This window comes from Oncorhynchus keta, chromosome 8, assembly GCF_023373465.1.
Source record: "Oncorhynchus keta strain PuntledgeMale-10-30-2019 chromosome 8, Oket_V2, whole genome shotgun sequence".
NCBI lineage: Eukaryota > Metazoa > Chordata > Actinopteri > Salmoniformes > Salmonidae > Oncorhynchus > Oncorhynchus keta.
The window spans coordinates 34,953,404-34,966,182 of record NC_068428.1 but is presented as its reverse complement, the minus strand read 5'-3'; the positions used below and the strand labels follow the sequence as shown (position 1 = coordinate 34,966,182).

The window sequence follows — 12,779 nt, the reverse complement described above, 5'->3', positions numbered from 1 at the left end:
TAGCATACATGTATGCACATCTTCATTCGCATTTTCCAAGACTCCAAGACGAGCTGAAACAATATGGCCACTATGAGCCATTGAGCTCGCATTAATGTTTTTTCCTGTCCAACAGCGCCACAATGTGGCCAAACTTAACCATACTTGAACTAGAGTTGAACTAGACTTAAATCCTTGAATGTGTGTCCCAAATTTCACAGATCAAGAGATATAAAAATGTGCCTGATATAGCGCCACCGTGTGGTCGATTTGAAGGTTCTTGCATATGTTGAGTATTGCCATTGTTTGCAACATGTGTACTAAGTTTTATTACAATTCAAATATCTGTGACGGATGTATAGGCATTTCTGTGCGAGATCACGCCCATATGAATGTTTATTGGTGACTAGCGGCCATGTTGTTTGACATACTAGCCTGAACAACAGTGTGTTGAGAGACCTTGGTCCATAGATGCCAGATATCAAGTTTTGTGCAGATCGGTAATTCATTGCCAGAGGAGTAGCGTTTGAAGTGTTTTTCACAAAATTCTAAATGGCGGAAAATGCATCATAGTGGACTTAATGTGTCCTTGAGGCAAATGTTGTCCTTGTGAGGAGAGGGACCTACATACTAAAACAGGACTCTGTTTGCTCAAAAGGGATGAGTGGCATGAACTTTCAAAGTTTGCATCATCAGTCACTTGTTATAGGTCCGCCATGTAGCCAATTGGCATGGTATTGCATGAGAGGGTGTGGCCCATGGACCTTGACCATCATGCCAAGTTGGGGTGGTCTAGGGCTTATCATCTCACGATAATTTGCATGTTATTTTATTTTCCTGTATAATAATAATGAACACCAGCAAATACAATAGGGTTTCACCGGCTTCCCTGCTTCCCCCCCAATAATGTGGTTATTATTATTTCCAGGCCTGCATCTCTAATGACAGCATCATGGCAGACTTTGTACATTATAATACAGCCCCAAGGGAGCATAGGAGGATAGTATCTTCCTGGTTAGCATGTGAAGAACATAAGAACCTAATCATAGGCATATTGATGGACTGTGGAAGTTTGCTTATCCGAGTAGCTCAGTACATTCTCATACAATGAGCACCAGAGCAGTGGATTCCAATACATGTCTATGGGATGTCGTGCTTCTTTAATGTAAATACATTTGTTTGAGATAAACAGTATTCCGCCCTAATTAGAAGTGGTTTGAAAGGCTTGGTTATCCCTCAATATTATACGTAGGCCCAAGCATGCATGGCAATCTGTGCCAATTTCTATTAGACTTCTTTAAGGCCATGTTTAATGACGGCCATTGGCAGGGCCAGAGTGCCCATTTTACAGGGGCCCGACTTACCCTTTGCAGAACTTGTCCATCTGTCTGGGAGCCAACGAGGGCATGCAGTAGTAAACCTGCCCGCAGGACGATAAAGGAGAAAGAACTTTCTGGTAATTACTCCGTGACATCCTTTAAACAGCTTCCAGACAACTCAGAGGACACTGAGATGTTTCTGAAGGTTTCACGGATTGCATCAGAGAGTGAGTCCCACAGGTTTGCTGTTTATGCTCATACAAGTTCTCATTTTTAGAATAACATTCACTTTGAATGGGAAACATTTGAGAGGATTTAGGCTGATAAATGTGTGGTTATGACTTTGAGTTGTGTGTGCATTTGATCAAATAAGGACAATGTTTTGGTTGGGTTCATAGAGGGGAATACTGTAGCCAGAAATATTGCAAGCACAGTGTGGTCTGAAACAAGCTCATTGTTGGTGCAAGCAAAGTGCTCCATATATCACCGTTAGGAGCTGCCATAATAAATACTAGTCTGTGTCAACAGTACACATAGACTACTGAGAAAAATAGCTCTGTTTATTCTAACACGGCATGGATTTATTTATATCCTCACAGTATATTGGACAGCATTTTGATACATGCAAAAGCTATGAAAGTAGTTTTGAAAATGTGCGATATGAGTTGATATGCTATATGATATATGTAAACAGACATATTTTGTAAATTTATGTAGTGAGTCCCTATGTGTGTTTTGACCTTTAAAATTCTAATAAGGAACACCACCTTGTTTTCCTTTGTGCAATTAACATGTAAATGTTTAGTCTGAATATGATCCTTTATAGCATAGTTTATATTTTTACAGATTGTATTTTGTTCACTTCATGAATGCATTTCAATGTAGTTATTAGTGCAGTCTGTGGTAACATACTCATCTCTGGTGGCGACCTTCAGAACTGCTGTCAGATCCAAGTCCATCTCCACTCATCAAATCAAATTGTATTGGTCACATACACGTGTCTAGCAAACTTATTGCAGTTGCAGCAAAATGCTTGTGTTTCTAGCTCCAACAGTGCAGTAATATCTAACAAGTATTATCTAACCATTTCATAACAATACACACAAATCTAAAGTAAAGGAATGGAATTAAGAATATATGCACTCTGGGTTGACATCAGGGTCATGCTTAATGGTGCATACCGTAGAAACACATGACAAATATCTGCATTCTTATTGGACACTTTCAGGTAGTACCGCTCCGTTTCACTCTACTGCAACAAGTTTATTTGAAACTACTTGTCAGGATTTGGCCAGGGTTGTTCCGGTTTTGGTCAATAGATGCCCCCATTGTGCTTTTTGACCCTTTTGTTTTCCCTTGTTCCCAGTTATTATTTGCACCTGTGCCTCGTTTCCCTTGATTGTATTTAAACCCTTAGTTTTCCTCAGTTATTTCCTCTGTGTTTGAATGTTGGCACCCAGTCCCAGTGATGCTGTGAACACTTGTTGCTCCAGTTGGACTCTCTTGTGGTACTCTGTTTTTGTTCTTGTTTATTTATTTTTTGATTATCTTTTGAGGCTTTTTTTCTGCTGTACCTACCACCTTGTGGATTTACCTTTTTGACTTGGAGGATTACCTTTGTTCTCTTGGAATTACTTTTGATGTTGTGGATTTATATTTTTGCCTGAAGAACTTTCCTTTTACTTTATTAAAACACCGTCTCAAGTACTGCTGTGTTTGCCTCATCTTCTGGGTTCTACTGACTATTCGTGGCTCAGTTTGCTAAGTGACTGTTTCTCACACCGGAGGCCTGGGTTCATAACCGGGTCCTGACACTACTGAACAGAACCCAGTTTATAAGCCAATACAATACTAGATTCCCTGAGGGAGCTCATTTTATTAATGAGTTCCTTCCATAACAGTCTAATTGATAAACCCATAGCTGTGAAGCACAGCGAGCCCCAATAATGTGGTTATTATTATTTACAGGCCTGCATCTCTAATGACAGCTACATGGCAGATTCTTCCAACATCATTATTTGTACATTATAATAAAGTATGTTAATGGCCAGTGTGTCACCCCAAGGGAGCATAGGAGGATAGTATCTTCCTGTTTAGCATGTGAAGAACATAAGAACCTAATCCAAGGCATATTGATGGACAGATCCGCCTCCTCACCATTATTGTAACATTGAACACTGTGGAAGTTTCCTTATCTGAGTAGCTCAGTACATTCTCATACAAAGAACACCAGAGCAGTGGACGCCATTATATGTCTATGGGGTGTTGTGCTTCTTTAATGTAAATACATTTGAGTTCAACATTGTTCCGCCCTGATTAGAGGTGGTGTCTCCTGTCCCCTCCTGTCTCAGCCTCCAGTATTTATGCTGCAGTAGTTTGTGTCGGGGGGATAGGGTCAGTTTGTTATATCTGGAGTACTTCTCCTGTCCTATTCGGTGTCCTGTGTGAATCTAAGTGTGCGTTCTCTAATTCTCTCCTTCTTTATTTCTCTCTCTCGGAGGACCTGAGCCCTAGGACCATGCCCCAGGACTACCTGACATGATGACTCCTTGCTGTCCCCAGTCCACCTGTCCATGCTGCTGCTCCAGTTTCAACTGACCTGAGCCCTAGGACCATGCCCCAGGGCTACCTGACATGATGACTCCTTGCTGTCCCCAGTCCACCTGGCCATGCTGCTGCTCCAGTTTCAACTGTTCTGCCTTACTATTATTCGACCATGCTGGTCATTTATGAACATTTGAACATCTTGGCCATGTTCTGTTATAATCTCCACCCGGCACAGCCAGAAGAGGACTGGCCACCCCACATATGCTCTCTCTAATTCTCTCTTTCTTTCTCTCTCTCGGAGGACCTGAGCCCTAGGACCATGCCCCAGGACTACCTGACATGATGACTCCTTGCTGTCCCCGGTCCACCTGACTGTGCTGCTGCTCCAGTTTCAACTGTTCTGCCTTGTTATTATTCGACCATGCTGATCATTTATGAACATTTGAACATCTTGGCCATGTTCTGTTATAATCTCCACCCGGCACAGCCAGAAGAGGACTGGCCACCCCACATAGCCTGGTTCCTCTCTAGGTTTCTTCCTGGGTTTTGGCCTTTCTAGGGAGTTTTTCCTAGCCACCATGCTTCTACACCTGCATTGCTTGCTGTTTGGGGTTTTAGGCTGGGTTTCTGTACACCACTTTGAGATATCAGCTGATGTACGAAGGGCTATATAAATAAATTTGATTTGATTTGATTTGGTTTAAATGGCATGGTTATCCCTCAAAATGTTATGCATGCCCAAACATGCATGGTAATCTGTGCCAGTTTCTGTTAGACTTCTATAAGCCATGTTTAATGGCTGCCATTGGCAGAGCCAGTGTGCCTATTTTACAGGGGCCTGACAGAGTTGGTGTGCCTATTTTACAGGGGCCTGACAGAGCTGGTGTGCCCATTTTACAGGGCCCGACAGAGCCAGTGTGCCCATTTTACAGGGGCCTGACAGAGCCGGTGTGCCCATTTTACAGGGGCCTGACAGAGCCAGTGTGCCCATTTTACAGGGGCCTGACAGGGCCAGTGTGCCCATTTTACAGGGGCCTGACACGGCCAGTGTGCCCATTTTATAGGGGCCTGACAGGGCCAGTGTGCCCATTTTACAGGGGCCCGACAAATCCGGTGCAGAAGCTCTCCATCTATCTGGGAGCTAACGAGGGTATGCAGTAGCAAGCCTGTCTGCAGGACGACAAAGGACTAAATACTAGTCTGTGTCAACAGTGCACATAGACAACTGAGAAAAAGAGCTCTCTTTACTCAAACACGCCATTGGTTAATTTATATCAACACATTATAGTGTACACATTTTTGATACATACAAAAGTCATTTTTATGCAATACATACATATTTCAGCAGAATTGTTAAGAAATATGGAAGGTTAAACCATAACCTCTTTTAATTTAGTGTCCAAGAAGAAAAATGAACATGAGCTTTTCAAAAGACAATATTACCTTTTACATTTCAATTAGTCAGCATGTCCCATTCATAGTCCTTCTCTAGGATAATAATTTAACATAATAGCACGCTCTATAAAAGTTAAAAGGGGCTCTATGACAATCAAATACTTCCTAGATCACATTTAGATTAATCTTCTACACCAGACTGTCATTATTTAGCGCCTTCATTACCACATAAATAATCTTTAGGATCGTGAACCCGAATGGAGTCTGTAGCTATTCATAATAACTCTACATAAATCAACAAATTAATTACAACAGGAGTTAGATAAAACTAAGGAATGTTGTAGACAGCCAAACTGCCTATTTGCAGAAATAAACCTCCTGATGATTGGGAACAGATGTCTGCCGGTAATTACAAGTTAAACGAAGACAGAAGTCAGCTGTATATCCCTGGTCACTTTTTCACCTCATTTGATTTCTCAGCAATAACTGGCAGAGATCCATTCAGTTTCAAGACAGAACATATTTACAATAAGCAAAACCAGCTGAAGATGAAATGTTTCAGTCTGGATCAGTTCTTTCAGAGGACAGACGGATATCCAGACAGACTCTTGTCACGTCACAGGTTGCTTCACAAGTTGTGTGAGTGGCCAGTCTTCCACTGGCGGTGAAATTTACCGTCAGGAAATATTTATCCGACAACCTTCACTTTAACATTGTCCCGAACACTTCTTTTGCCCTCTTCCTGAATTGTCTCCCCACAATGACGTACAGGAAGGGGTTGATGGTGCTGTGGGCGTACGCCAGGTAGGTGGACAGCTGTATGGTAATGTCCAGAATGTGACCCCAGAGGCATCCTGGCGTGACTTGGAAGTAATCCAGTGTGTCCAGGAAGCGCACTACCTGGTAGGGCGTCCAGCAGATGAGGAAGACCATGAGAACAGTCAGGACCAGTTGTGTGGCCTTCCTCTCTGACCTCACCCCGGGAGTTTTTCTGATCTGACCGTCTTTCAGACTGGTCAAGATGTGGCGGCTGCAGTACGACACCACTATCACCGGAAATAAGAACCCAACCACGTTATTGGTAATGTTGCGCTGGATCTCCCAGTCTGGATGGGGGTAGGCCAGGATGCAGGCCATCACCCCAGCCTTGGCCACGTATTTCACCCTGCGGAAGACCAGGATGGGCAGACTCAGCAGGAACCCCACGATCCATATCCCCAGGCAGATGCGTTTGGCCCAGGCGGCTCTCCGCAGTCGGCTTTGGAACATGGGCCGGACCAGAGCCAGGTAGCGATCGACGCTAACCAGCACCAGGAAGAAAACACTACAGTAATAGTTCATGGAGATGGCCACATTGACCAGCTTGCATATGGGCTCGCCGAACTCCCAGTGGTAGTTGTTAGCGATGGTGGCGGCCCAGAAGGGTAAACAGGACACCATGACCAGGTCTGCAGCCGCCAAGTTGCCCAGGTAGACATCAGCCACGGTGCATGGCTTCCTCTGCAAACAGAAGACACAGAGGACCAGACCGTTGGCCACTACGCCCACCACGCTGAGGAGAACCATGAAGACCGGCTGGTAGGAGGAAAGCCAGTCCCAGGCTGCTGTGTAGTTGGTGCAGTTATAGGGGTCCAACTCGGTCCAGTCCAGCTTTGAGTCTGGGCCCTCAGTGGGGAAGAGACCCTCGGTTGTGTTCAGGAACATTGGGAAACTGGACGAAAATATTTTATCTACGTATTTTCTCAATGTTTTTTCACATTGGAACAATCATTGAACTGCAACATCCTTAGAAAAAAGAGACAACACATGAGAATTCACCAGTGGAGATTGGTGGGAGGAGCTATAGGAAGAGGGGCTCATTGTAATGACTGGAATGGAGTTAATGGATCAGAGTCAAACGTGTGGTTTCCATATGTTTGATGTGTTTGATACCGTTCCATTAATTACATTCCGGCGATTACAATGAGCCCGTCCTCCTATAGCTCCTCCCACCAGCCTCTGGAACCCACATAAGGAGTGTTTCCTGCTCTCTCTGGTCATACCTATTACTTTTAACAGCGGAAAAGTGAAATACTGGACATGAATAATGAGAAACAGACACCGGCATAATTTTTCACTGATGCTCAGGAACCCTGCAAGTCTGCTAACATTAAGTAAACCTGGATTCATTCTGACAAGACAAACACAGTACTGCCATGACTTGTAAGTTAGTCCATTACATAACTGAAACAATAGCACATTAAAAAACTGTTCAAATAAGCTCAGACCTCTGTTTAGCTTCTGTGTGCTCCATGTTCATACAATACTCATTTTCCTGACCATAAAAATGGCCAAGACATTATATGTTGAGGTGTGTATCCACATTTGAGCTATTTCTAACTAACTGTTACAATTCAGCCACTTCAAATAATCTCTCCTTCTCACATTCTTAGAATAACTTGTTTTCATTTGGCCAACATTTTGTAGGCGCCTCATCTAATACACTTTCCGAACATAAAACATTGTCGTTAATCATTATGAATTATCTTTCCCCTTTCATCTTTTTCATTTCATGAAGATGCCAATTGGCTTTAATGTTAACTCACCTTATCTCCAGAGCTCTGTGGTCTCCTTCCTGATGTACACGTCCTCTGTGTTCATTCCCCATGTATCATCACCATGAGCATCTCTCCTCAACTGAAGAGTGTTCTGAGAGGATGAACACTCTTATTTGAGCCGAACACAGATCATTACAATGTCGTCACTCTGCCCTCAAAGAGAGACCATTTTTTCTCTATGTAAACCTAGTTCTTTCTGGCTCACTGAACAAAAATATAAACACAACATGAAACTATTTCAAAGACTTTACTGAGTTACAGTTCATATTAGGAAATCAGCAAATTGAAATAAATTCATTAGGCCCTAATTGATGGATTTCACATGACTGGGAATACATATATGCATCTGTTGGTCACAGATACCTTAATAAAAAGGTAGGGCCGTGGATCATAAAACCAGTCAGTATTTGATGTGACCACCATTTGCATCATGCAGCGTGGAACATCTCCTTCACATAGAGTTGATCAGTCTGTTGATTGTGGCGTGTGAAATGTTGTCCCACTCCTCTTCAATGGCTGTGTGCAGTTGCTTGTTATTGTCGGGAACTGGAACATGCTGTCGTACACATGAATCCAGAGCAACCCAAACATGCTCAATGGGTGACATGTCTGGTGAGTAGACAGGCCATGGAAGAACTGGGACATTTTCAGCTTCTTGGAATTGTGTACAGATCCTTGCGACATGGGGCTGTGCATTATCATGCTGAAACATGAGGTGATGGCGGCGGAAGAGTAGCACGACAATGGGCCTCAGGTTCTCATCACGGTATCTCTGTGCATTCAAATGGCCATGGATAAAATGTTATTTTATTGTTCGCAGCACAAGGTGCACCTGTGTAATGACCATGCTGTTTAATCAGCTTCTTGATATGCCACAACTGTCAGGTGGATCAATTATCTTGGCAAAGATTTAATAGAATTTGTGCGTGTGGAACGTTTCTGGGATCTTTTATTTCAGCTAATGAAACATGGGACCAACACTTTACAATGTTGCATTTTGTATTTTTGTTCAGTATATTTGTAATTTAAACCACGACCCACTTACTTTCCCTTGGAGATATTTAATAAGAGACACATTTACAGTAGTAATGTTTTGCAAGTAAACTGCAGTGCGCTAGAGCCACACAAGTGCGGGCAAGTCCATTAGAGGGGATAACATGTTTATAATACATTTATTCAGAGTTTAACATTCTCCCGTATTAGTTGATTAAATCCCAGGATACAGTATTTCAATTGGCTGTGGAGCTTGTCTCAGGTCTCTTTTCAGCACTCATGCCAGATACATGTTACAGGGTAAACTGAACATGAAATATACAGTTGAAACACACTGTGTAAAGTATGACACTTTCTGTCATGTTCATTGAAAATTCAGTTGAAAATTCAGACTCTCTTCCCAACATCAGAAATGAAACAGTTTCCACAGAAAACAGCCATGGCTAGGCTATAGGACTGTATTGCACAAAAGCAACCAGTCATCCAAATCTTTATGGACCAGTGGGAACACTGACCTTTGAATCCCCTGAGACTCTGGGCTTTTTCACCGTAATCTTGTAAAGTACAGCCAGCAAACCCCTGATGTAATTTGTTTATCATGTTCGTACAGAAATGCTATTAGATTTGGGGAACATAATTATAAAGCCCGTCATCGTCCTTAAGGTGTTTATGGTATGACCTTGGCCTGCATGTTTACTTAGATCTTGGTGAAGGGTCACTCCAGGGAGATTACTTTCCATCATTTCTGTGACAGCTTAGCTTTTTAGCTTCTAGATCATTGTTCTGCAATACAGAAAGTAGAGTAAAATACATATGAGAATTACCCTCTTTCCTGTTTTCTCTATATTACATTTCCAGTACACCAGTGTTAAAACTTCTTAGGGCTGCAATCCCGTTAACAGGATGATATGACAACAGCCAGTGAAAGTGCAGGGAGCCAAATTCAAAACAACAGAAATCTCATAATTCAAATTCCTCAAACATACATGTATCTTATACCGTTTTAAAGGTAATCTTGTTGTTAATCCCACCACAGTGTCTGATTTCAAGTAGGCTTTACAGCGAAAGCACCACAAACGATTATGTTAGGTCACCACCAAGCCAAAGAAAAACTCAGCCATTTTTCCAGCCAAAGAGAGGAGTCACAAAAAGCACAAATTGAGATAAAATCTTCATCAGATGACACTCATAGGACTTCATGTTACACAATACATGTATGTTTTGTTTGATAAACTTCATATTTATGTAAAAAAATCTGAGTTTACATTGGCGTGTTACGTTCATTAGTTCCAAAAACACCCAGTGATTTTGCATAGCCACATCGATTCAACAGAAATACTCATCATAAATGTAGTTGATAATACAAGTTATAGCTCTCCTTAATTTGTTATGGCTGCAATCCCGATATCGGGATAAATGTCATCAACAACCGCTGAATAGCATAGCGCTACATACAATAAATATTAATATAAATATTTATATTCATGAAATCACAAGTGCAATATAGGAAAACACATTTTAGCCTTTTGTTAATCCACCTGTCATGTCAGCTCGGTCACGAAAATCAGAAAAGCAATCAAATGAATCGTTTACATTTGATGATCTTCTGATGTTTTCACTCACGAGACTCCCAGTTAAACAACAAATGTTCCTTCTGTTCCATAAAGATTATTTTTAGATCCAAAATACCTCCGTTTGTTTGTCACGTTATGTTCAGACATCCACAGGAAAGAGCGGTCACGACAACGCAGACAAAAATTCCAAATAGTTTCCATAATGTTCACAGAAATATGTCAAACGTTTTTTAGAATCAATCCTCAGGTTGTTTTTAAAATATATAATCGATAATATATCAACTGCAAATGTCTTTCACAGTAGGAGAGGGGAAAACAATGGCTGTCCAAATTCTGTTGCTCGAGCAAAACTCATGTGACCACTTGACGCGATGTTATCGTTCTTTATTTTTCAAAATAAAAGCCTGAAAATATGTCTGAAGACTGTTGACACCTTGAGGAAGCGATCGGAAAGGAATCTGGTTCATATCCCTTTAAATCCAGCAAAGGGAGGCTATGGAACATGGAGTTTCCTGTTTTGATTTTCCTCAGGGTTTCGCCTGCAATATCAGTTCCGTTATACTCACAGACAATATTTTGACAGTTTTGGAAACTTTAGAGTGTTTTCTATCCAATACTAATAATAATATGCATATATTAGCAACTGAGACTGAGGACCTGGCCATTTACAATGGGCACCTTTTCATCCAAGCTACTCAATACTGCCCCTGCAGCCATAAAAAGTTAATGCAACTGTTGTGTCAGATTTCAAAAACACTTTAAAGCAAACCATGCAATAATCTGAGACGGGGCTCAGAAAAATAATCAAATTATCCGCCATGTTGGAGTCAACAGAAACCAGAAATCAAATTATAAATATTCCCTTACCTTTGATGATCTTCATCAAAATGCACTCCCAGGAATCGCAGTTCCACAATAAATGCTTGATTTGTTCGATAATGTCCGTTATTTATGTCAAAGTAGCTACTTTTGTTAGCGCGTTAGGTACACATATCCAAATGCTCGTGCATTACTTCGGACAGAAACTTCAAAAAGTTATATTACAGGTCGATGAAACATTTCAAACTAAGTATAGAATCAATCATTAGGATGTTTTTATCATAAATCTTCAATAAAGTTCCAACCTGAGAAATCCTTTGTGTCTAGAGGAGCAATGATACGCAGGGCGATATCATGTGGAACGTGCATTACCAGGAAATGGCTCTCTGCCAGTAACCTGACTCATTCAGCGCGTATTCAGTCCCACAACACAGTAGAAGCCTCATTCAAGTTTCTAAAGACGGTTGACATCTAGTGGAAGCCCCAGGAAGTGCAACTTCATTCATATCCCACTGTGAATTCATTAGGGCCTGGGATGAAAATCGACCAACCTCAGATTTCTCACTTCCTGTTTGGATTTCTTCTCAGGTTTTTGCCTGCCATATGAGTTATGTTATACTCACAGACATCATTCAAACAGTTTTAGAAACTTCAGAGTGTTTTCTATCCAATACTAATAATAAGTTACTGTACAGAGGTAGGGCAGTGGCACTTAGCAGTGTTGATTGAGCTTCCAGGTTTAACTTGAAACTTCATTTTCATCTAATTGCCGATGGTGCAAGGGCAGCTGTATTGGCAGCCGTAAAAGGTAAGTAATATGTTCATTTTTTAACAAGTTAGCTGGTGGACAAACTTGTTATATCGGCTAAGTGAATTGTCGAGATCTTTGTTTGTAGATATAGCTACATCTGATAAGATTAGATTTTGAAGATTGCTAGCTAGCTAACATGGTTAGTTAACATTAGCGCTAGATGACTTTGCTATCTAGCTAAATGTTAGTGGGAACTTTGTTTCACCTTCATTAGTTTGCTAAAATTAGTAAACTTACATTTGAGAAAATTAATCGAAATCCAAAAGGATCAAAGTTAGGCTGTACCTTTAGGTGATTTCAACCATGTGCATGTTGAGTTCACGAGGCCAACTAACATTGGTGGTGCAGCAGGTGCATGGTATTAATTGGGGTGTGACCTAGTCTGATCAATTTGAGCCTCGTTTGGGGCAGCATAATGCTAGTCAGGAAGTGAAGGTAACAACATGGCTAATATCTAAAAATGTGTTCTTCAAAACGCATATAACTAAGAATGTTTTGTCTGGTCAAAAATGGTTTGATAGCTAGCTTGCTACAGTGGGGAGAACAAGTATTTGATACACTGACAATTTTGCATGTTTTCCTACTTACAAAGCATGTAGAGGTCTGTAATTTTTATCATAGGTACACTTCAACTGTGTAAAACAAAAATCCAGAAAATCACATTGTATGATTTTTAAGTCATTCATTTGCATTTTATTGCATGACATAAGTATTTGATACATCAGAAAAGCAGAACTTAATATTT

The 12,779-nt window shown here is 41.2% G+C and overlaps 1 protein-coding gene across 1 annotated transcript; it reads right to left on the bottom strand.

The window, feature by feature from the left end:
- Positions 1–5,084: 5,084 nt before the first annotated feature.
- Positions 5,085–7,903, bottom strand: LOC118387148 (B2 bradykinin receptor). Its single transcript, XM_035775326.2, has one exon. The coding sequence runs from the start codon at positions 6,942–6,944 to the stop codon at positions 5,943–5,945; it is 1,002 nt and encodes a 333-aa protein (XP_035631219.1). The 5' UTR covers positions 6,945–7,903; the 3' UTR covers positions 5,085–5,942.
- Between the last annotated feature and the right edge of the window lie 4,876 nt (positions 7,904–12,779).